Source organism: Rhineura floridana, chromosome 1 (assembly GCF_030035675.1).
Source record: "Rhineura floridana isolate rRhiFlo1 chromosome 1, rRhiFlo1.hap2, whole genome shotgun sequence".
Taxonomy (NCBI): Eukaryota; Metazoa; Chordata; class Lepidosauria; order Squamata; family Rhineuridae; genus Rhineura; species Rhineura floridana.
This window is the reverse complement of record NC_084480.1, coordinates 25,401,803-25,427,563: the sequence shown is the minus strand read 5'-3', so window position 1 is coordinate 25,427,563 and position 25,761 is coordinate 25,401,803. Positions and strand designations below refer to the sequence as shown.

Below are 25,761 nucleotides of genomic sequence, written 5' to 3'. Positions count from 1 at the left end.
CTTTCCATATACATTCTTCATCTGAGACCTGATTTGACATTTTTTCAGGTCACGGCTATAGCCAGATTGAGGCCAGTGCTTTTATTTATTTATTTAATTAACTAATTAATTAGATTTATATCCCGCCCTTAGAAGGAGCCCAGGGCGGCAAACAAAAACACTAAAAATACTCTAAAACATCTTAAAAACAAAAGACTTTAAAATATATTAAAACAAAACTTCTTTAAAAACATTTTTAAAAATTTTTTTAAAAACATCTAAAAAAGTAATTCCAAAACGGACGCAGACTGGGATAAGGTCTCTACTTAAAAGGCTTGTTGCAAGAGGAAGGTCTTTAGTAGACACTGAAAAAAGAACACAGATGGTGCCTGTCTAATATTTAAGGGAAGGGAATTCTAAAGGGTAGATGCCACAAGACTAAAGGTCCGCTTCCTATGTTGTGCGGAATGGAACTCCTGATAAGATTGTATCTGCAGGAGGCCTTCACCTGAAAAGCGCAGTGATCTGCTGGGTATATAAGGGGTAAGACAATCTTTTGGGTATCTTGGTCCCAAGCTGAGTAGGGCTTGGTATACCAAAACCAGAACCTTGAACTCCATCTTGGGTGCAGTGCAGAGATGCAGACTGGAAATTATTTGCTGCTTTCCTGCTAGCACACAACTGCTTTTGAAAAAATTGTATTTCTCTTAAATACAAGATGCATCCTCTTAGGATATATTGATGAAATCTTTTTCTAAGTCAGTGCCTTGGCAGTCACTTTAATCCAGGATTGGGCACACTTTCCCACTTCATACCACATGACAGATTGCCTGTCTGCTCTGTCCCCCTAAATCTCTCCCCATGGAATTTTGTCCTTTTAATCCAGTCTTCAGTACATTTTTTCATACCCCATGACACATTGTCTGTCTGCTGTGTTTTTGCAGGATTTGGGGCTAGTAACATGCTTATATTTAGTTATCTCATTATATGTCAGCAATGTTTACCTAAGGTGCAAGGAGGCAATCAATTTTTACTTCTAAAACAACCTGCTGTTTTAACTGCAGGTTGTAGTTACATCTGAACCTGGATAGATTGTGTTTGATCTCAACTATACTTGTTCAAACAAACCCTACTTAAGATTAACCACTGTTTAGGGTTTGTACATAATGCTAAACTGTGGTTATTATCAAAAACCAGGAAATCTTCCAGTCACCATTTTGCTACCACAATGCCTGAACAGCTGTGGTCAGACTCTCCTGGATAAGGGAGGTTGGGATGGTGCAAGCTTGAGGCTGGCTGTAGCCTGTTCCCATTCATAAGCCATAGTTTATTATCTCAGCCAAATGCAGCCATTGTGTTTAATCTACAGGAGCGTTCTCTCCCAGTCTGAAATAAAAACTTCAGGTGGATGTCAAAACAGTTATTATTCCGCTAAATGATAAAGAAGCCAGAGAACCGGGGAAGAATATCTGTCACTAAGAGCAGGATACAGGCTCTTTAAATCGGGGCTTACACAAGCAGCTGAACTTTTCACTCGTTATAAAAGTAATTTTTATTGTAAAAACTGAATCCACATCTCTAATCTCCTTGCCTGGCTGCATCCTCCCCAGTTTTAAGTTTCATGGTTTAGCAAGGTTTGCCTTTTATGGCCATGTGTTCTAGCACCTGTCTGGATCTGTGCCCAGGTTACTCCTGTTAGTCTGTGGGGCTCAGATAAGAAAATGAAACTTTTTTGTTTCAGTGACTGTTGCTGTAATACCTCTGCATAAATTACTTAAATTGGTACAAAGAGCTGCAGCCAGAGTGCTAACCGGGGCGGGTTACAGGGACCATACAACTCCCCTATTACAACAGCTCCACTGGCTGCCAATTTGTTTCCGGTCACAATTCAAAGTGCTGATTTTGACCTACAAAGCCCTATACGGCTCAGGTCCAGGCTATTTGACAGATCGTATCTCCCTACATGAACCTGTCCGGGATTTGAGATCTTCAGGTGAGGCCCTTCTTGTGCTCCCCACACCTTCACAAATACATATGACGCAGACACGAGATAGGGCCTTTTCGGTGGCCACCCCTAGGCTATGGAACTCCCTTCCGAGTGAGGTGCGATTAGCTCCCTCCTTGCCGTCTTTCCGGCGACAAGTAAAGACTGTTTTATTTCAACGGGCATTTGGGATAGAGAACGACCAAGATTACCATGTCATAGGATTGGTGACTACAGTATATGATTTTATTATTTTAAATTGTCCGCTGTTTTTAACGTATGTTTTATGTTTTTTAATTTTTCTCATAGTTTAATTCTATTTTAATTGTATATTTCTGTATGTTTTAATGGTGTTGTTTTTAGTTGTAAGCCGCTCTGAGTCCTGTTGGAAAAAGGGCAGGGTAGAAATAAAGTTTATTATTATTATTATTATTATTATTATTATTATTATTATTATTATTATTATTATTATTATTATTACTGCAAGAAACAATGCTAAGTAGGCATTGCCTGATATGCAGAGTTGGTCTAAAACATTTTGTTGGCACAAGTGGTTTAGTCAAGGAGTGCCTCATGATTCAGCATGGCTGAATCCTCCCCATGGTGCTCAGTCAAGTGTAGAGAAGGGGAAGAAATTTGGTTCAGTTCACATAAGTGAACCTACTTAATTCACACTTCCTGAAACAAATTGTGCCCCAAAACACAGTCACCCTTTGAAATTCACACTTCTCCAAATTTTGCAACACAGTTCTCTAACAAAGCAATGTGTACAAAAATGGGGGGGGAAGTATGCATTTTAAAAGCATTACATTAGAGAAAACTGCTTGCAAAATGTGTATATTAGCAGAAATTTGCACTAAACTGCTGGAGAATTTTCATGAGGACTTTTTTTAAAAGACCAACTAACGTGGAAATGTAAACAACCGGATTTAAGCTCAGAAAAATAAGAAATAGTTTGTCCCTGCCTTTTAATATTTATTGTTTTATTCAAATATATGTTTTCAAGAACAAAATACATCCAGAATTTGTACATAAATTTGTACATTTCCATAAAATACAACAAACTAAACACAGGAGGCAGCACTCTGAAGCAGAAGACTTGTCCAAGCTAAGGAGCATCTTCTCACCTGTAGCAGCTTTTATTCTAATAAATACTCCCCTCCCCTGACTGTTTTCCCCCAAACTGGCCTTCTACCTTAGAATGCTGCCTCTACAGCTGTATTTCATATATTTAAACAATGTTAGGGGCAACGTGCATGTGACTGAGCATCACGTGTAACTCCCAGATGAAGTGCTTCTGGTGTAGGCACCTGTGTTGATTCAGATTTTTAGTGTTAGGTTGCTCAATTAAACTGCTTCAGTGTAAATGTCTTGTTTACTGTCGCCTTTGACTACATCACTGAATTTTACTTGAACCCATAACTCGAGAGGAGAGCCTTTCCCACTAACAATATTTTCCACGTTCTTTAAACCCTGGCCTCCCTAGTCGCTATGGCAAAGTTTATAAAGCTCTGATAAACATTGTCTCAACTAAAGTTCATTTAGTGTGTTCACTGGGTTGAGGTTTGAGTTCAAAGGGCAATAAGTCTTGAGGAGTAAATGAAGCGAGTCAAGAACACTTCGTCCTTCAAGAAAAGTAGTGCAACATGAGTTGTTTCTCAAGCTTATTGAAAAGGTGGCAAGGCAAACCACTGAATCTGTTTAAAAAGCAAACTTGAATACTTGGATTTCTGTATTCTGCTATTATTAATTTTCTCCTTTGGACTCAGTAGAAAGAATAAGAGGAAGTACAGTACACAGACAAACTATGGAGTTTGCTACCACCACATGTGATAATAACCACCAGTTTTGATGGTTTTTAAAGGTGATTAAACAAATTCATAGCATAGCTGATATAGCTATCAGTGCTACGAGTGACAATGGCTATATAACCTTCAGTGTCATGATGGCTATATTATCTCCAGTATCAAAGGTTGTAGGCCCTGAGGCCTCATCTACACTACATCTAAAGCAGTATCATATCACTTTAATCACTTTAATCCAACTGCCTCTTGAATGCCTCTAGTGTTGGATTGAAGTGATATGATACTGCTTTAATTGTATAGTGTAGACAAGGCTTCACAGCATATAACCTTCGATACTGTCGGGAATGCTTTAATTTGGATTCGTGCATTGAGCAGGGGGTTGGGATTGGTGGCCTTATAGGCCCCTTCCAACTCTGTGATTCTATGAATCAGTCATGCATTCCCCCCAAAGAATTCCCCTCACAGAGCTACAATTCCAGAGTTTCCTAGGAAGTGGGATTGATTGTTACATTCACTAATAAGCAAAAAAGACATTGTGGTTTAAAATGTACCTATGGCCAACAGATATTTCTATCAAACTTTAAAAAGCAGGGAAATTGGACAGCTATAGTGAATGCACCAGGGGAGCAAGAGACCTGACCTCCTCTCTGAGATATTGTACTGCCCTACAAATTTGTAAAAATGCATGTCAAAGCTGCAGTTTCAGATTCAGCAATTAATGCACCCAGATTAGAAACAGAATATAACCTCCAGTCTGAAACATAAAAGTCTGTCTTCACCATCATATGACAATGACCAATAAAAAGGTTTTGAAATTAATAAAAATAAATTTGACACAGATTTCTAGGATAAATAATGAGAGAAATATAATTTTCTCTGTTAGATTCTCTGTAGAAATAGTAGTAATACAGGAAAGAAGCAAAGTAAGAAGAACACCAACAAACATAAAGAAGTGTAAATTCTCCATCTTTGGAGATGCAGTCCTGATTGCAGGTGTTGCTCCCACTCACCATATGCTCAGAGGCACATGTTACCAAATTCTTCCAAGCTACACAAGAAGTGGATTGGACTGTGAAAGACCTACCCAAATTGTGTTTGCAGTTTTACAAATTTGTAGGGCAATACAATATCTCAGAGAGGAGGTCAGGTCTCCTGCTCGGTGCTTTCACTATAGCTGTCCAATTTCCCTGCTTTTTAAGGTATGATAGAAATATCTGTTGGCTGTAGGTACATTCTTAAGCCGCATGGTTGGAGGTTGGAAAAGTTCATTTTTTTGAACTACAACTCCCATCAGCCCCAGCCAGCATGGCCACTGGATTGGGCTGGTGGGAGTTGTAGTTCAAAAAAGTAACTTTTCCAAGCTCTGGTTGGCTATAAGTACATTCTTAAACCATAAGGTGTTTTTTTGCCTATTCATGAATTTCTCTGCTTTTTAATCCAGGAGGTAAGATATGGGATCCTGTGCAAGTTTGCAGAGAATGGATTGATCATCACTTACTGAGTTCAACTGGATTTACTCCCCTGCAATAATGCTAGGGGAGGATCAGGATAGGTGAAACTGACCATGGAAGGGGGGAGGAGGGAGACGAGGTGGAAGGGCAGGGAGGAGGAGAAGGAGGGATGGGAGTAGGCAGGAGGGGAGGGGAGGAGGAGGGCAGGTTTGATCATTTGCATGCTTATTGAGCAGTAGGACTTACTCCCATGCAATCATGCTTAGGATAGGTGAAACTGACCATGGGGGAGGAGGAGAAGGGGGTGGGAGGGAGACGGAAGGGAGGAGGAGGGGAAAGGGGAAGGAGGGGGAGAGGAAAGGGGAAGGAGGAGAGGGGATTGGAAGGGGAGGGGTGGGGGAGGGGGAAGGAAGAAGGGGGAGGGACAGGAGGGAGGGAATAGCAAGGATGAGGGTAGGATAGGTTTGATTTGCATGCTTATTGAGTTCAGTGGGATTTACTCCGGTGCAATTGTGCTTAGGATAGCTGAAACTGACCTGGGGGGGATCAGAGAGGGTGTAGGATGGGGACGGGGAGGAGGAGGGGAGGGAGGGGAGGAGATTTGAAGGGTGGGCACTGGCAGAGGGAAAGCCCCTTTTCCTTTCCAAAAGGAAAACATTGTGTACGGTATCATTATTTTTCAGGGCTTCCCTTAACTTTTTATTCTACGTGTAGTCTCCCACCCAAATTTAAATTAAAGCTGTCCCTGGCCACATCTACACCAGACATTTATTCCACTTTCAACAGTCATGGCTTCTCCCAAAGAATCCTTGGAAGTGTCATTTGTGAAGGGTGCTGAGAGTTGCTAGGAGAGTCCCTATTCCCCTCACAGAACTACAGTCCCCAGAAGAGAGGCTGACTGTTAAACCACTCTGGCCGCTGGAGTTCTGTCAGGGGAATAGGAGTCTCCTAACAACTCTCAGCACCCTTCACGAACTACATTTCCCAGGATTCTTTGGGGGAAGCCATGACTGGCTGTGTGAGCACGGCAGATTTTTAATTAATTTCAATAAATTATGAGACCATTGACAGAAAAAAGTCCTGCAGATGACTGGATTTTTCTCTCTTGCTTTACACTTTGAACTCTTGTTTCTCTCTGAGTGTTTTGTGTATTGCCATGAAAACTTAAAGGGTCATTAAGCAAGCGTTTCTGAGATCAGAACTATAGGTTTTGTAAGATTTTTAAAAATGAGTTTATGGGAAACAGCAGAATGGCATGGAGGGGATTTTCAATTTAACGTCCCGGAACGTGAAAAATCCATGCTGCCTATAGTATACAACCACTCTCATGGCTGTATAATTATTCTGGGAAATGTTGCTCCATGACGGGAAATAGGGGGGTTCCTAACAACTCTCGGCACCCTTAACAAACTAAAGTCCCAGGATTCAATGGGGAAGTTGTACCTGTTTAAAGTGGCTTGCTACTGCTTTGTAGCACAGATGGGGCCTGAATTCCATTTGCTGGGGATCACAAACAGGAGATTGCCATTGCATTTGTGACTGGCGTTTGGTGTTCCATAAGTTTCTGATGGACCATTGTGAGGGCAGAATGCTGGACTATATAGGTCTTTGGTCTGATCCGCAAGGCTCTTCTTCGTAGGTTCATCATGGCAATCTTTCTAAGGCTGCTAACATTTGGATCAAACTCTCTCTGCTCCAGCAAGAGAAATACTCACATGGGCATTGTAATGCACTCCCAGACCTCACTGAATCTAACAGATGTCTCTGATGCAGATTGGAATGTGTATTCCTATCTGGGACCATTAGTCATATGCAACAGAGCACACCTTGAACTGGATTGTAGCCTCTTCCTACACCTCTGTAGAAAATGAAGAGAGGACCAAGTTTATTTATGTATTTATTTAACAACACTTAACAAATGAGATGTTATCTCATTAATTGCAGTATCCTGATCCCATATTTGCTGTGATCATGGGGAACCTGCAGGGGGAATGGCACTTACAGAAGACGATCAGTGTGCAAATAGTAGGAGCTCTTTATTCATCTGACACTCACTAATTGTCCCCTGCAAGGCCTTCCCCAGCCAGTTTTTTGCTCAATTCAGCTTTTTAAAAAAAACTCACCTCTCCTTGAAATGATCTGGCTGTGTTTAGTTCAGGACTTTTAAGGAACAGCTCCCTCATTGTTGAAGAATTACAGGCCAGATGCCTACTTGGATTTAATTTAATTGTTGTTTTAAATAGCAAAATAAATAGAAGTTTTCATACAGAGATTCACCTGAGAGAGAGAATGTTGAGCGAAAAGGAATATGCTTGGTCTCTAATGAGCTGTGCCTGGTGGCTGTTGCTAACGTCTGGGCGTGTTTGCACTTGCATAAGGCTTCTGGTCTCTTTCACAGCCTCTTTTCTCTCTTCTCCTTCCAATCCTTTCTCAGCCCCCCTGACCTAATCCAGGGTTTATGAGGCTGGGCATGGCAGGCAGCCATGGTATAAAAATGACTTTGTAGGTAGCTGGCAGGGATAGCTGACCATCTATGGAACTGTTTGCTGCAGGTCAGCGTCACGCAGCTGAATTATGCCAATGCATCCCCAGCAGAACAGAAAGTGCAAATGATGTGATAATATTATTAGGTTGTAAACGTTGTGTCACCACTGAGACTGTGCCACTGTTGTTATGTTAGGTTGATTCTGTCCTTTATTGCAAAATAATGCAGTAACAGAGAGGAGAAAGAGATGTGTCTGACGGCACCTCGAGATTAACTTTTTATAAGATTTTATTGTACAACAAACCATAAACTTTAGTAAGCAACAGCCTACTGCACCAGATGGTGAGCTGGGGTGGAGGAAAGCAACGTGGAAAAGTCAATGAAAAGCTGACCAAGAGAAAACATTCTTACATCCTTAAACATCAGAATACCTTATACTGAGTCAGACTATTAGTCCAACTAGCTCAGTATTGTCCACACTGACTGGCAGTAACTCTGCAAGGGTTTCAGACAAAGGTTTCCCCAACCTTACCTGGAGTTGCCACGGATTGGACCTGGGAACCTTTGGCATGCAAGGCAAATGCTCTAGCACTGAACTACAGCCTTTCCTTACCCAACTAAGTGGGCAGAATCATGTCACAGACCAATGCTATGGTGGGTGGTGGGGAGACTCCATGGTGTAGCTACTGTTGCTGCCTTTGACTAGCCAGGGAAGAAGACGAGGGTTGGCTGGAAAGAAAATAAGGACACTGCCTCCAAGGCTGGTGTATTTTCTGTGAAAACATACCATGATCTTTGCTAAATTAACTTTCTGGGATTCATCGGATATCAATAAGCAATTGAGAACATGGAAAGGAGGAACAAAGTGCTGTGGAGAGTAAAAAGGGCCATGTGCACATGGAATCCTTCTTGTCTCAAATCATGCTGCTCCAAATTCTTCTAGAGAAAACTACTCTTGATTCAGAGCCAGGGCAATCAGTTTTCCCAGATTTTCCATCTGTCACCAGGAGTCTAGCAGATCTGTATCTTTGTGCATGCTTGTTGTTGACATACTCTGGATTATGGGATTATTCATGGGATTATTCTTGTCATCTGTTTCAGAGCTGAAGTGTACCATGGGAGCTTTCTCTCCTCTTGCTACAGAATGGAGTAAGAGTAAAAACTGTGAACTAAATGTTAGAGGTAAACAAGCCTTAGCACTCAACGTGACACCAAGTCTTTTGTAGTACACTCTGGAATAGTTATGGATATGCATCTTTTCCCAAGCCTGTTCTTTTTGTAAGTTTCCATTATTTCTGGGCCAAAATTGGTACAATTCTGCGGAAATCTTGCAGGATGGAAGGTCCAGTGTGATCCATTTGTGAGGACTTGGTTCACTTCTCACCCTGTCATTGATTTATTGTTATCACCCCTGACATACAAGTCTCATAGCCTCAGTTCTCCAATGTAAAATAATTATTTGTAGAATAATTATTTTGTACATGGCATTCCTGTGAGAGTGAACATATATTGTAAACATACTGCAGATTTTAAAAGTGCCATGTGAATTGAAACAGGAGGAAGAGTTTAAAGCTTGAGAAACTATGTTGTTTTTTCTGAACTCCATACCAGATAATTTTTGAGTTTAGGCTACATCAGGCTGGATTGCTCTAGCCTCTGACATCCTATAACATAAACAAAGCTTATCATACTCCATTTTTATTGCATCTACTATACACAAGGAAACCAGCTACATGTGATAGAGACGTGCACACAGGGTGCTTCTGCCAACTACCTTTATTCTGGTTTCGCAATGTGTTACTTCTCAGGCAACAGGCTGGATTTCTTATCATTCCCAATAAGTTTACTGCAGAGGAACTGAACACACTGAGATCTGGTAACTTATTATTTGAGCTCCCCAACCCTCACCTTGTATGGTCTGTCTAGAGTGTCCAGAATGGTTGTACAAATTTATTGGGGTGTTAAGAGTGTTCTAAATTTAATGACTGAAGGATCACAAGGGGCAGCTGTTCTCCACTGTACTCTTTCCCTTTCCTCTAGCCACTGAACCTTGTGCTGGGAACTTACTTATTCATGGAAAAGGAGCTAAAAGCAAAGGGCTATTGCTTGAAGTGGAAGGGGGGCATTTCTTCTGTGATCCCCAGACTGCAGATAGCTACTATTATTGAGTAGTATGGTGCTTGTTGCAAGGGCCAAAAGAGTAAAGGGGTCAAGGAGCAGTTCTTGCTATGGCAAGTTGGCACTGCTGTAGAATACAAATGGGGGGAAGGGTCATAAAAGCATACGAGCCTGTGGGATCAGGCCAATGGCCCATCTAGTCCAGGATTCTGGTCTCACAGTGGCCAACCAGTAGCCCATGGGAAGCCTGCAAGCAGGACGTGAGTCAAACAAGTTGTTACTACCAGAGAGTGAATTTGGGGGGGGGGTCAAACCCAGCCCATGAACATCTTGCTCGTTTCATAGTAGCTATAGGTTTGCACATGGCAGCAGGGGTTCTCTTGGAGGGAGAAGCAGCTCTGAAGGTTTCCCAATCCGTCGGTCAAACTCTGATGCTTCTGGTGTACACATGCCCTCTAGAGGACAGGAGGGTGCACTGCATCAGAACCTAAGCATGATTAAGGATCAAAATCCAAAACTGGCAAATATATATATAAGTGGGACCTGTAATAAAAGAGCAACAGACTCCCCTTTTGACCATCATCCAGTCAGTGGAACAATTAGCCTTGTCCACATGAATTCCCAGTTGCATCCATGAACCAATGCTGTTATTTATTTGTTTGTTTATTTATTTATTATTTTATTTATATCCCTCCCTTCCTCCCAGCAGGAGCCTAGGGCGGCAAACTGAAGCACTAAAAACACTTTAAAACATCATAAAAACAGACCTTAAAATACATTAAAACAAAACAACGTTAAAAACATTTTTTAAAAAGCTTTAAAAACATCTTTTAAAAAGGGTTAAAAACATTATTAAAAAACATATTAACAAGCAATTCTAACACAGACGCAGGCTATATAGATAACAGACACAGTTATCTATATTTCTATTGCTATATTATCAATATGTTATAATAGACTATCTTTGTGGACATTTCTAGACTGACACTGTTTGTGGGTAGGATTCATGCTGGCAAACCCAAGTTGCGCAGTGAAACCTGACTTAGAGATTCTATGCAACAAACCCGCTTACCCAAAAGATGGGACTTTTTGGAATGGGGAAAGTGGGATAACACTTGCTTTGATGCAACGTTGTGTAACCTCTCTGCAAACAAATCAGAGTGAATGCTCATTAAACAGCCAAAGTTGCTAATTTCCCTGCAAATAAACCAGGTTAAATGCTCAATGAACAGATAATCAAGAAGTGTCCTGTATCTTTCTATCTACCTAATTATATCATTTCTAATGTACAAAGGCTTTACAGATCTTCACCATTTGCAATCAGTGTGACTATTATGAAATGGCTGAGTCCTTTAAGCAAAATTCTCATATAGTTTGTACTAGAAAAGTCTAACTGAAGTCAATAGGAAATACTTAGAAGTATATTAATTGTAAATATATAATGTCAGTGCCTTTCACAGATTCATGGAGCTAGAATAAAATACACAGGAACTCACAATTTCTTCTATCTCGGATTTTCTTTTCTTTCTCATTAAAAAGGAGGGAGAATACAGTGCAATCCTATATCTTTCTACTCATAAGTAAACCCCAAAGAAGTTAGTGGGACTTGCTTCCAGTAAATGAATGTAGGATTGCAGCTTTAGGATGTTTCCTTTTCCTGTAATATCCAAGTCATTTTACACTGCACCAGTCAATGAAGCTTTATGTAAGCCAGTGGAATTTTATTTATTCCCTGATCTACTTTTGAAAGGAAAACGAAGTTCTATGTCTTAAACATATATATTGAAACAGATTTTCCTCCTCTTTTCTAAGTAGTCATCTGATTTGGCAGGCCTCCTTGAAGAACACAGCCATGATCAAGCACATTAATCCTGTAAGTAGGTTGCTTTCATATGTATATCAGTGTAACGTGAAGGACACCCCTTGCATAATTACAGAATATTGCCTAGGTCACACATTTGCAGGGTGAGATCTTTGTACAAGGAGGGCTTTTGTGTACGTACAAAATGCAGAATTAACAAGAAATGTGGCACCATTGACTTCTGTAGCACAGAGCTTTAAAGACACATGTAGAGATCACTCTAGACAGTGGAGACTGGTGGCTGTAGTACCTTGGACAGCTTCTTGAAAGTTCCAGATAAAACCAGGAGCAGATTCACTGCCCCACTGATGTCGGAGCCAGCAGTCTCCACTGACCTTTGAATGATTTGCTTTCAGTGACAGATTTACAGGGCCCTTTCACATGACACCCACCACTGATGCAGGGATCATCTGATGATATTACACATAGGATGAGCTGCCATGTTGTGAGTCTGTAATCAACAAATCTCCATTGGGGCTTGATTCTAAGAAATGAAGTCTAGGTATGGCACTGCCTTTTATGTGAAGTATTTACAGGGTTTTTTATTTTTTTTGTAAGGAACTAAATCTCCCCAGTAGAAACTGAACAAGCTTTTGCAAAGTTTTAGTCAACAGTGGCTTCACACACACCCAATTCCAGCGTGTCACTTTGGCTGACCTGAAGGCTAACAATACTTTACAACAAGGAGGGTCAACGTGGTGCCCTCCAGATGTTCTTGCACTACAACTCCCGTCATCCTTGACTGAGGGTGGGGGAGAAATTAAATTCAGTTCACATTAAAAGTCAAATCTATCAAATTCTCACTTTACAAAACAATATGAAAAATGAAACACAGCCATCCTTTGAAAGTCACACTTATCTGAATTTTGCAAAATGTTTACAAAAATGCATTATATTAAGAGAAGTGTGCAAAAATGTGTACATTAGTCAAAACTGCCTACAAAAATATGTTTATTAGGGGAAATTTGCACTAAAATGCTGGAGAATTTTCCTGGGAATTTTTTTAAAAAGTTCAGATTGCTGTAGAAATGTGAACTGAATTTAAGATTGGAAAAAATGAGAAACTGAGAACCAAAAGTGACAGATTTTCCATCCCTTTTCCTGACCATAGACCACGGATGAGGAAACGTTCTGGATCCACTGGCCAGATCCTTATCTGCCTTACAGGCCAATATTGACAGGTGGGTGTAACCTGTCAATCACATGGCATCATTATCATGTCACATGATGGGCAGGGCACCCACTTGTGAGAATCCCTTGTGCAATTGGGGAGCGCGGGGGAAGAACTTGCAAAAGCATTCCCCAAGGCCCTGCCCCTCCCCCTTTAAGTCCCCAATCACAGAGAACTGAAAGGGAAATGTGGGGGAAATGCTTTTGCAAGTCTCTCCTCCCATTTTAACTCCCCAATCACAGAGACTTGGGTAGCACAGTGTGACTGGGAAAAGGCTTTAAGATAGCCCCCGCACCCCCATTTGAGCAAACAGGAGTTTAGGAGTTGTCTTAAAGGTTTTGCAAAAGCCTCTTTGAAGCAGCTTCTGCATGAGAGCTACTTCAGAAGGCTCTCTTTTGGATAGGGCTTTAATCCGTGCTCAGCTAGTGAGTGAGGATTAAATTTTGCTGGTTTGGCTGCACAGTCTTATTCTGCTGGGAACAGGATTGCGCAGCCAGGGCAGGATTAAACCCTGTCCTCCTGCCCTTCAGTTGGTGTCAAGTGATGTCAGCTGGTGGGTGGGGTTTAGAGAAAATGGCCTCACAGGCCTAATTGGACCCTGAAGGTGCATGATTGGCCCAGTGGCTGTTGGCTTCCTACCCTTGCCACAGGCAAATGCTGGCGAGGGCTGATGAAAGCTGAAGTCCATCAGTATCTGGAGGGTAGCATGTTGGTTGCCAAACAAGATGCCTGCCCACCATCAGCTGAGTTCAAGACAGTTTTCTGTCCAAAGAAGATGTAGCCTATAATCCAAGAAATACTTTTGAACATTCCCTGCACCATTACATAGGATGATGAGATGAAATGAAATGGCGTGTAGCCCAGTAACAGGGGCATCATTTGAAACTGCTGGTTGTATATTTCACTTCCAAGAGTGCTTTCATGTATGAGGCTTAATTTGCCCTTTAAGCTTCTCACATGCTATTTATGTTATCGTTGTCAATATGGAAAATAGGAGAGAGGCATTTGTAATTTAAATAAGCACTGTAGGTTTCACATTGCAAAAAGACTAAAGCAAAAGCTCCTTTAAGTTTCATGTGTGGCTATGTCTTAAGTATGCATTGCCACAACCTGAACTTATTGCTTCGGGTAAATAAACGGTTGTCCTCTACTTTCTCAATGTCAGGCTTTTACATATTATGTTCCCTTTTCTTTCTTTCTTTTTTATACTACTTTAACCGTTATGGCTCCCCCCCCCCAAAAAAAATAATAATAATGAGAATTGTCATTTGGAGCCCAAATTACCAAGGCTTCCTGATCAGAGAGAATGACTGCTAAACCTGTTCGAAGCCACAAACATCCTAGTAGCCAGATCAAAGCATTTCCATTAGCCACACCTGGAGGGGGAAGTGGGTTGATCTGCAGTTCGCAAAGAGTTGCAAAATCACTTTGCAGCTGAATTTTTAAAAAATGCACTCAAGCTGCTCCCATCAGGTTTTACAATAAAAAGTGGTGGGTTTGACTAGCATTGTGTGCTCCCGTTTACCAAAGAGAGAGTTAGAAGTGCACTGGAACCGGCAGAACAGTGAGTGTGTTTCTACCCTGAGTCTCTGTTGTGGTTATGACATCAGTCCTTGTAGAGCGCTGTTGGGGAACCTACAGCCTGTGGGTCTCTTCATCTTCGTCTTCTTATTGTTGTTGTTGTTGAATTTATATCCCACCCTTCCTCCTGAAGGAGCCCAGGCCTGCCAGGTCTTGGAAGATGGCCCACCAAACTGTTTTAAGAGAACCATGCCCTCCTTTGCTAGGTCTGATGTCATATGAAATGTTCAGGCTGAGGCTGTAGAGGAAGAAAAATGGGAAACCCACTCTTAAGTACTCTCCTGATTTTTCCTTTGCAGGCAAAATATGATGCTTTTTGAATTTGGCATCTTTTCCTGTCACCCTGTATGGCAACTGAAAATGGCACCACATTCCAAAGGCCCCCAATTTTGCCTTCAAAGTAAGAATGCAGAGCTCATTTAGAGTGCGCTCCTTATTCCTTTGGATCTCCAGCTGGACCCAGAAGAGCTCCAGCTCAGTAGCAGGGCATCTGCTTTGCATGCAAAAGTCTCCAGGTTCAATCCCCATAATCTCCCAGTAGGGCTGGACTTGTCCCCCTGTCTGAAACTCTAGAGAACCACTGCCAGTCAGTGTGGACAACACTGAGCTGGATGGACCAGTGGTGTGACTCAGTACAAAAGGCAGCTACCTATGTTCCTGTGAGTTCAAGTTCCAGCTGCAAAGCGAGAGCCAAGGCTGCCCCAGCTTGAGCTTCCTGTGACCTGACATCAGGTCACTGACAGCTTATTGACCCCCATCCACCTATCAAAGTGGCCTGCGGTGGGTTGGCCAATTCTCACCCCTTGAGTGAATGTCTTCTGTGTAAGCCCTTTTGACAGGAATGGGCCTTGAGCAAGAGTGCAACCTGCTGTGCGATGGCAGAACTTCCATTTATTTCAGTACCACTTGTGCAGGGAGCATTCCTAGCTGATCTTGCACACAGATTTTTAGCACAGCAACACTGAATCCAGCAGCTCTTTAGAACTGCACAAATCACTTTGCAAACAACAATTACAGGCTGAAAAAGTTTAAAGAAAACAATACCAATTTCAGATGCAACATCAAATGGAACATTGAGCAACAAAAAGACATTGAAAGCAATTTTGCCGAAAAACAAGAAATTACCACCACCGTGGGATGTCATTTTAGAGAAGAGCAGTGAGCTCTTTAATGGGCACAGTATACCCAGATGATAGCTTTCTGTTGCATAATAACAGCTTCTGTAACAACAGGCTAGGCCCATACAAGGTGAAATTCATTCCTTGGTTTTTGAAAGGGGATAGCTCCCCCTGTTGAATCTGTTCCACGAATGTTTCGCATCCATTTACAAATGTTCTGACTGAGCTGGATATTGGTGAAGGAGGAAGATGAGCTGTATGAATGGAAGGAAGCACAGAGGTGCAACAGAGTAGTGATGGGCAAGAAATATGATTCAGTTTGCATTTCAAATTCACACTTCCCGAAACAATATGAGATCTGAAACACAGCCATCCTTTGAAATTCACTCTTACTCGAATTTTGCAATGCAGTTCGCCAGTCAAACAGTATTTACAAAAATGCATATGTTAAAGGAAAGTGTGCATACACATGAATGAAAATGTACATACACATGAGTGAAAATAACCTACAAAAATTTCTACTGCCTACGAAAATATGTTTGTTAGGAGAAATTTGCACTATACGCTAGAGAATTTGTATGAGGATTTTTTTCCAAAAAAATGGCAAATTGCTTCAGAAATGTGGAGAACTGAATTTAATATTGGAAAAATAAGAAACTGAGAGAACCTAGAAGGACAGCTTTTTTCCACCTCTAGTCTGGAGAACTCTTACACAGATTTCCATTGACAACACTGTTCAGTTGGCCTAAAACAGGAATGGGAAGCCTGTGGATCTCCAGATGTTGCTGAGTTACACCTTGTTCAGGCTTCTGGGGGCCTAGACCATGAAAACAGTAACAATACATTACAAAGTAAAATTTGGTATCACAGCCGACCAGAGAGTGGCTATAATGTCTGTTGCTAAATCTCAGCACCTCCAAATCTTCTTGGATAACATTTACCGAGTGTGGTACAGGGGAGTGTGACCTTGCTCCTGCCTCTCTATCTCTCAGGTATAATTGGCCACAGTATCCTCCTGGACCAGCTCTATGGAATGCGAATTGGTGGCACAATAGAATCATAGAATCATAGAGTTGGAAGGGGCCTTGTAGGCCATCGAGTCCAACCCCCTGCTCACAGCAGGAAATCCACAGCTAGAGCATCTCCCACAGATAGCTGTCCAGCCTCTGCTTGAAGACATCCAGCGAAGGGGATCCCACCACCTCCCTAGGCAGTCGGTTCTATTGCCGAACTGCCCTTATGTTACGGGTCAAGTCCAATGTTACGGTGGTTCCAGTCCTACCTAGAGGACAGAATCCAGAAAGTGGTATTAGGTGATTGTCTTTTGGTCCTCTGGCAGTTGTACTGTGTGGTGCCACAGGGTACCGTCTTATTCCTAATGCTCTTTAATATCTATATGAAGACACTGGGAGTGGTCTTTAAGAATTTTGGAGCAAGGTGTCATCAGTAGGCTGATGACATTCAGCTCTATTTCTCTATAACATCTTAAGCAGGAGAGGCTGTGCGGGCACAGGACTGGTGCCTGGATGCAGTGGTGCGATGGATGAAGGAAAATAAGCTCAGCTTGAATCCTTGCAAGACAGAGGCACTTGTGGGTGAGTGGTTCCCATGTCCAAGAAATTGATCAATTGCCTGCCATGAGTGGGGTTGCACTTCCCCTGAAGGAGCAGGTACAAAGTCTGTGAGTGCTTCTGGATCCATCTCTGTCACTGGAAGCCCGGGTAGTCTCAGTGGCTAGAAGTGCTTTTTATCATCTGTGCCTGGTAAGACAACTACAGCCGTTCCTGATCCAGGAAAGTCTGACCACAGCAGTTCAGGCATTGGTAACTTCAAGACTGGATCACTAAAATGCACTCTAGGGGGGGCTTCCCTTGTACTTGACCCAGAATCTGCAGTTAGTGCACAACGCTGCAGCCAGATTGCTGACAGAAGTGAGACCCTGTCAGCATATAACACCTCTGCTCAGGGATCTGCACTGGTTTGCTGATTTGTTTCGGGGCCAAGTTCAAGGTGTTGTGATTGGTACGTAAAGCCCTTAACAGCTTGGGACAAATTTATTTGTGGGACCACCTTACCCCATATGTGCCCACTCAAGAGCTTCAATCTATAAATTGGCACTGTTACACGTGCCACATAATACTTGCTTTGCACTTGTAAGAAATCGCTCTTTTAGTATGACAGAACCTACTCTTTGGAACTCCCTGCTTACTGACATCAGGCAGGTGCCTTCACTGTATTTTTTTAGTGCCTGCTTGTTCGTTCGTTCGTTTGTTTTGTTTAGACAAGCCTATCCAAACACATATGAGAGCCAGTGTGGTGTAGTGGTTAAGGTGTTGCACTACGACCTGGGAGACCAGGGTTTGAATCCCCACATAGCCATGAAGCTCACTGGGTGACCTTGGGCCAGTCACTGCCTCTCAGCTTCATGAAAACCCTATTCATAGGGTTGCCATAAGTTGGAATTGACTTGAAGGCAGTACATTTACATTTTATCCAGACACATAGATGCTGGTGTGTTTTATTCTTTTTTATTGTTTCATGGCAAAGCGCAACATGTACTTCGAGAACAGAACTATTAGTAGTATGCCCCAGTTCACAGAATTGTATTAACACTAGTAATTAAAGAGTGTAGTAATGCGGCAATGTTAAGTCTGTATTCACTTAGATTTGTTAACAGTGTTATTTATCATAAACATATTAACTATCCCATTCTGATAAATTTCTTTCATTTATTTTCAATCTTTCTTGCTCTAAGTTAAACCTAAGTCACTTAAAAACTTGTTTAAAGAAAGGAGTAACATTTGGTTTGCAGGAAGATTGCAGGAGGGGCACCCAATCATGTATCTTACCTCAGGCCTAATGCCCACTCTCAGCAGCCCTGGTTGCATTTAGTGTTACATGCAGCTGGGCCCTTAAAGAGGTGGGTTTTCAGAAGAGACGAAGGAGGAGGAGGGATAAGTGGGGGAAGGCTAGGGGGAAAACTACGCAGTTTTTTGCAGGAGCAATTAGTTTTGTGAATGGCCTCTTTGTCCTCATTCATCTTCCATTTTAAGAAAATAGGTGCCAAAAGATGGGACGTAAAGAGATTTGGAAAGTGACTAATACAATGTTCAGAGACATTCCAGCAGATTTGAAAGCAAAGAGTCAATTAGCAAATTGATGTGCAAGACGCTAAGTGCTCAAATAAAAGAAAAAAATAATACTGAAAAGTGCTATTTAAAAGATCTGTATTTGAACAGGGAAGTTATTCGTGGCTGAAGCCTAATAGATGCATGATTCCAAGTACCATCTCACAAACTATTTATCTCATGAGTGCATTGCCTTGTCTGTATTCTCAAGCTGGCCTGATTCAAATTAAAAGGAATCAATTGGGAAGGGAGGCTTCCCTGGAGGGATGGAAAAGTAGTTTTCTAGACTCTCAGGACTATTTCCCTTGAATTAAACATAAAAGGAAAGGTTGTGCACAGCTGAAACAATTGCATGCAAAACCCTCAGATAAGTTGCAAAAGGCTGTGTTAGCTCACTGTCACCAGTGTGTGCACCCCTTGTTCTATTAATGCAGCCATTGAACCCTCCCCCAGATATTTGTGGGGAATAGTAATGTCCAATTTTCCAACTACAGGTGTCCCAGGAATCTCTAAGCCCACCTGTTTTTACTGCAAATGAAGCATCTGAGTGCCACCTACACACCCGCTGAAATTTAACACGGCACCCCTGCTTCTAGGGATTGCTTACAAAGACTTGCACAGCACAAATCATGGTTTCTGTCATCTGTGCCTGTTGAAATATTTATGTTGGGCTAAGGGAAGAAAGGAGACAGTGGAAGGCAAGGAGCAGCTGGAGGTGGCAGATGGCACAGTTCTTCTCCTCCTTGCTCCTCTTAATTAATCTATTTATTTAGACCATTTCTATACTGCTTAACTATAGTAATCTCTAAGCGGTGTATTTTCACCTTTTAAAATGTGTGTGTGTGTGTGTGTATGTCTGGGATCTTGATGAGGCCTAATGGGGCCCATTGCTGCTTTGGAAAAAGGTGATTCTCATCTGGAAAATGGCAAGGAAGAAAGGATTAAGCCACTCTTCCCAGCACCATGGTTCTGATCCAGATGCGGGTTGACACCCATGGCCTGCTTTTCTACAAAAGAAAAAAAAACTGATAGAACAAGAGATCGTGATGTCAGCTCATGACAGAGGAAGAACAGCATCTCTCTAGTCTTCAGACACCTTCCCTGACAATATTGGTTCAGTTGTGGGTATCTGTCCAGCATCTTTCGACAGTGAAGACAGATGCAAAGAATTAATTCAGCTTCTCGGCAGTCTCTTGTGCCTTGCTAATGGTTTGAGGGATAAGCTACTTGCTTAATCAGTGTTTCAAAGAAAAAAAAACTGAACTGAGTTATGTTGCTAGCTTCTCACTTTCTCCGGGTGCAGCAGAGAAAACATGAGACAGTTCATAGATTAATTGTGGACAGCTGATGAGTGCCTTGTAGAGGAAAGGAGCGAATGGATAAGGCAAAACAAAGGTGTGATTTTATCAGCAAAGCTGGAGAATTATGTAATAACTGCAAGATAAAGAACCAGTCTAATTGAGAGGTACTGTATTAGCCAAAGTGCTCCTCCAAATATTACACCAGTCAACAAATTCCCTTTAGACTTCCATGTGACTGGCCTTCTGTAGCTTTTATATAGTGTACACCATGTTTAATTCTACTGGCATCAAAGGATAAACTTTTGGACTTGGATCCTAACTAGCCCACTGTGAATGGAAGGGCTCCTTTCATTTGAGAGGGGGGACTGGGACCCACAGGACTCTCTCACTGGAATATGGGGTGAGGTGGGGTGGTGGCACCCTGCACCTTGAGGCCAAGGTGGCGGACCTGGAAAAGCTGAGAGAGGCAGAGAGGTGTGTGGAGGAGGCCTTCAGGGACGTTATAGCTGTGTCCCACTCCAACGATGATAGCTCTCCTGCTATCATGGAGAACGATGGTCTTGGGGAAAGAGAGCATCCAGCTGAGGAAGAGGGAAACGATCCCTTAGAAGGGACCCATTCCTTGGGGGATGAGCAGCTATCCTCTCGTGCCGAGGATATATCTCCAGGGGGTGGAGGGATCCTTGTAGTGGGTGATTCGATCATTAGGAACATAGACAGTGGGGTGTGTGATGGGCGTGTGGACCGCAAGGTGTTTTGCCTGCCTGGTGCGAAGGTTGTGGATATCGCCTGTCGTTTAGATAGTTTGGTAGACAGTGCTGGGAAGGAGTCAGTGGTCGTGGTGCACGTTGGCACCAACGACATGGGGAAATGCAGCCGTGAGGTCCTGGAAGCAAAATTTAGGTTGCTAGGTAGGATGCTGAAAGCCAGGACCTCCAAGGTGGCTTTCTCTGAAATGCTACCGGTTCCACGCGCAGGACCAGCCAGACAGGCCCAGCTTCGCAGTCTCAATGCGTGGATGAGGCGATGGTGTCGGGTGGAAGGGTTTGGATTTGTTAGGCACTGGAGAACATTTTGGGACAAGCCGGGCCTGTACAAAAGGGGCGGGCTCCACTTGAACCAGAATGGAACCAGACTGCTGGCACTTAAAATTAAAAAGGTGGCAGAGCAGCTTTTAAACTGACTGAGGGGGGAAACCCGACAGGAGCTGAGAAAGGTCCGGTTCGGAATAAACCTCCCCCCTGGGATAAAAACCAAAGAAATGATGGAATTTTAAAAGGGGTAGGCCTAGAAGTAGGCATTGTGAGAGCAGGGGCACAGGATATAAATTCAGAAGAGCAGAATTACCACAGGCCAAACCACAAGTGCCAAAGACACTTGAAGAGAGACACTGCTTACAAGTGCCTGTATGCCAATGCTAGGAGCCTCCGAACCAAGATGGGAGAACCGGAGTGCTTGGTCTTAGAGGAGAGCATTGATATAGTGAGCATAACGGAGACCTGGTGGAATGGAGAAAACCAGTGGGATACGGTTATCCCTGGATATAAACTATATCGGAAGGACAGGGAAGGACGTATTGGTGGCAGAGTCGCTCTATACGTGAAAGAAGGCATTGAATCCAGCAAGCTTGAAACCCCAAAAGAGGCAGACTCCTCCACAGAATCGTTGTGGGTAGTGATACCATGCCCCAGGAGGGACTTAATACTGGGAACGATCTATTGTCCCCCTGATCAAAATGCTCAGGGAAACCTTGAGATGAGATATGAAATTGAGGAAGCATCCAAACTAGGAAATGTGGTAGTAATGGGTGACTTCAACTACCCAGACATAGACTGGCTGCATATGTATTCCAGTCATGACAAAGAAGCAAAGTTTCTAGATATTCTAAATGACTATTCCCTAGACCAGTTGGTCATGGAACCGACCAGAGGGACGGCAACCCTGGACTTAATCCTCAGTGGGGACCGGGACCTGGTGTGAGATGTAAGTGTTGTTGAACCGATTGGGAGCAGTGACCACAGTGCTATTAAATTAAACATACATGTAACTGGCCAATTGCCAAGAAAATCCAACACGGTCACATTTGACTTCAAAAGAGGAAACTTCACAAAAATGAGGGGATTGGTAAAAAGAAAGCTGAAAAACAAAGTCCAGAAGGTCACATCACTCGAAAATGCTTGGAAGTTGTTTAAAAACACTATATTAGAAACTCAACTGGAGTGCATACCACAGATCAGAAAAGGTACCGCCAGGGCCAAGAAGATGCCAGCATGGTTAACGAGCAAAGTCAAGGAAGCTCTTAGAGGCAAAAAGTCTTCCTTCAGAAAATGGAAGTCTTGTCCGAATGAAGAAAATAAAAAAGAACACAAACTCTGGCAAAAGAAATGCAAGAAGACAATAAGGGATGCTAAAAAAGAATTTGAGGAGCACATTGCTAAGAACATAAAAACCAACAACAAAAAATTCTATAAATACATTCAAAGCAGGAGACCATCTAGGGAGGCGATTGGACCCTTGGATGATAAGGGAGTCAAAGGTGTACTAAAGAACGATAAGGAGATCGCAGAGAAGCTAAATGAATTCTTTGCATCTGTCTTCACAGTGGAAGATATAGGGCAGATCCCTGAACCTGAACTAACATTTGCAGGAAGGGATTCTGAGGAACTGAGACAAATAGTGGTAACGAGAGAGGAAGTTCTAAGCTTAATGGACAATATAAAAACTGACAAATCACCGGGCCCGGATGGCATCCACCCGAGAGTTCTCAAAGAACTCAAAGGTGAAATTGCTGATCTGCTAACTAAAATATGTAACTTGTCCCTTGGGTCCTCCTCCGTGCCTGAGGACTGGAAAGTGGCGAATGTAACACCAATATTCAAAAAGGGATCCAGAGGGGATCCCGGAAATTACAGGCCAGTTAGCTTAACTTCTGTCCCTGACATCACGATCTCTTGTTCTATCAGTTTTTTTTTCTTTTGTAGAAAAGCAGGCCATGGGTGTCAACCCGCATCTGGATCAGAACCATGGTAGAAAGTATTATTAAAGCTAGATTAACTAAGCACATAGAAGAACAAGCCTTGCTGAAGCAGAGCCAGCATGGCTTCTGCAAGGGAAAGTCCTGTCTCAGTAACCTATTAGAATTCTTTGAGAGTGTCAACAAGCATATAGATCGAGGTGATCCAGTGGACATAGTGTACTTAGACTTTCAAAAAGCGTTTGACAAGGTACCTCACCAAAGGCTTCTGAGGAAGCTTAGCAGTCATGGAATAAGAGGAGAGGTCCTCTTGTGGATAAGGAATTGGTTAAGAAGCAGAAAGCAGAGAGTAGGAATAAACGGATTGTTCTCCCAATGGAGGGCTGTAGAAAGTGGAGTCCCTCAAGGATCGGTATTGGGACCTGTACTTTTCAACTTGTTCATTAATGACCTAGAATTAGGAGTGAGCAGTGAAGTGGCCAAGTTTGCTGACGACACTAAATTGTTCAGGGTTGTTAAAACAAAAAGGGATTGCGAAGAGCTCCAAAAAGACCTCTCCAAACTGAGTGAATGGGCGGAAAAATGGCAAATGCAATTCAATATAAACAAGTGTAAAATTATGCATATTGGAGCAAAAAATCTAAATTTCACATATACGCTCATGGGGTCTGAACTGGCGGTGACCGACCAGGAGAGAGACCTCGGGGTTGTAGTGGACAGCACGATGAAAATGTCGACCCAGTGTGCGGCAGCTGTGAAAAAGGCAAATTCCATGCTAGCGATAATTAGGAAAGGTATTGAAAATAAAACAGCCGATATCATAATGCCGTTGTATAAATCTACGGTGCGGCCGCATTTGGAATACTGTGTACAGTTCTGGTCGCCTCATCTCAAAAAGGAGTTGGAAAAGGTTCAGAAGAGGGCAACCAGAATGATCAAGGGGATGGAGCGACTCCCTTACAAGGAAAGGTTGCAGCATTTGGGGCTTTTTAGTTTAGAGAAAAGGCGGGTCAGAGGAGACATGATAGAAGTGTATAAAATTATGCATGGCATTGAGAAAGTGGATAGAGAAAAGTTCTTCTCCCTCTCTCATAATACTAGAACTCGTGGACATTCAAAGAAGCTGAATGTTGGAAGATTCAGGACAGACAAAAGGAAGTACTTCTTTACTCAGCGCATAGTTAAACTAGGGAATTTGCTCCCACAAGATGCAGTAATGGCCACCAGCTTGGATGACTTTAAAAGAAGATTAGACAAATTCATGGAGGACAGGGCTATCAATGGCTACTAGCCATGATGGCTGTGCTCTGCCACCCTAGTCAGAGGCAGCATGCTTCTGAAAACCAGTTTCCGGAAGCCTCAGGAGGGGAGAGTGTTCTTGCACTCGGGTCCTGCTTGCGGGCTTCCCCCAGGCACCTGGTTGGCCACTGTGAGAACAGGATGCTGGACTAGATGGGCCACTGGCCTGATCTAGCAGGCTCTTCTTATGTTCTTATGTTCTTATGTTCACCACCACTCGTAGGGACATAGAAAGCTCTCTTATACCAAGTCAGACCATTGGTCCCTTTAGCTCAGTATTGTCTACACTGACTGGCAGTGGCTCTCTAGGATTCCAGACAGGGGTCTCTCCCAGCCTTACTGAGAGATGCCAGGGATTGAACCTGGGAACTTCTCCATGCAGAGCAGATGCTCTGTCACTGAATTATGGCTCTTCCCCTCTCATACCAAAGGATATCAATCTACTCCATAGCAAGTTTTTTTGAGGGGGAAAGGGGATAGAGAGGGAAAGGGAGACTGGTGAAAAAATCCCACTCCCTGTTTGCTGGTGGAAACACCCCCAACTAGAACTCTGTTCGCGGGACACTACTGTCAGCTTGTTTAGATTCTAGGCTAGGTCTTGATGGTTTCTATTCATATGACACCCAGCTTGGAAGTTAACCATTATACTATTTTGTATAGTCATAATATTTTTGCTTTTTTATATTTTTATTTTGCCTTTCTAAAAGAAAATGGGTTATTCATGAATGGACCGGTTGAATTGTGCACTCAACATAGCCTTTGTGCCTCTGTAATTCATTCAGCTCTGGATTTTCCTAAAGTCTGGCTACATTTGATTATGTGGAGCACCCTTCATCTGCCAGAGCCAGCAATTCTATCAAACGCAAGCATTATAAACCTTTGGGTGCCATCTGGGTGCATAAAAGGGATTCATTAGCCAAAAACTGAAAACAGGAGATACTGAATGTGCACCACCAAGGAGCTTTAGTAAATGTTGTTGGTTTTCCTTATTTCCTAGTGAACTTTCATTCCTTCCTGGGGGTCGAGGAGGAGGAAGGTGAGACCAACATGAGGCTAGATACACCATCAGGTGTATTTATTCTGCTGCTTTCTCTAAACACATGGTTGGTTAATGGTGAGCATTCAAAACATTCTTGCCCCTTTTGAAAATTAAATGAAGATCCTGAAAGCGTTTTGTTTAAAAGTCTTGTGATATTCACAACTCTTTCAAACAGCCACCAACAGCTAGCAGTGTGATCTATACAGATATTATTAATGTACCTTCTCAGCAGTCTTCATGTTCTCATGAGTTGGTTATAGGTCTGTCATCCAATTAAAGGAATTGGGCTAGTCAATCAATCATAAGAGTTTTAGCTGATCCATCAGTTAGTTAGATCATTAATTATATTTGGCTTGATTTGCATAATTGCCATGGTGCACAAAAGTGTCTTTCTTTTTAGATGGGGTGTGCATGTGCTGTAAGTGTAACAGATATCATCTGGGCTTTTTATTTAAGAAAAAAGGTAA

The 25,761-nt window shown here is 42.5% G+C and overlaps 1 protein-coding gene across 9 annotated transcripts in view; it reads left to right on the top strand.

Moving 5' to 3' along the window:
• PRLR (prolactin receptor) overlaps window positions 1-25,761 on the top strand; it is a 255,714-nt gene that overhangs the window by 196,001 nt on the left and 33,952 nt on the right. For 2 of the 9 annotated variants that reach the window (XM_061616177.1, XM_061616216.1), the window contains 3 exons: window positions 8,806-8,886; window positions 11,635-11,695; window positions 25,253-25,369. In XM_061616177.1, coding sequence (XP_061472161.1) covers window positions 25,303-25,369 — 67 coding nt within the window. In that variant the 5' untranslated portion in view covers window positions 8,806-8,886; window positions 11,635-11,695; window positions 25,253-25,302. Of the gene's footprint in view, window positions 1-8,805; window positions 8,887-11,634; window positions 11,696-17,107; window positions 17,149-25,252; window positions 25,370-25,761 lie in introns of those variants that run through there. The other 7 variants (XM_061616207.1, XM_061616167.1, XM_061616186.1 and 4 more) reach the window with 6 other exon arrangements.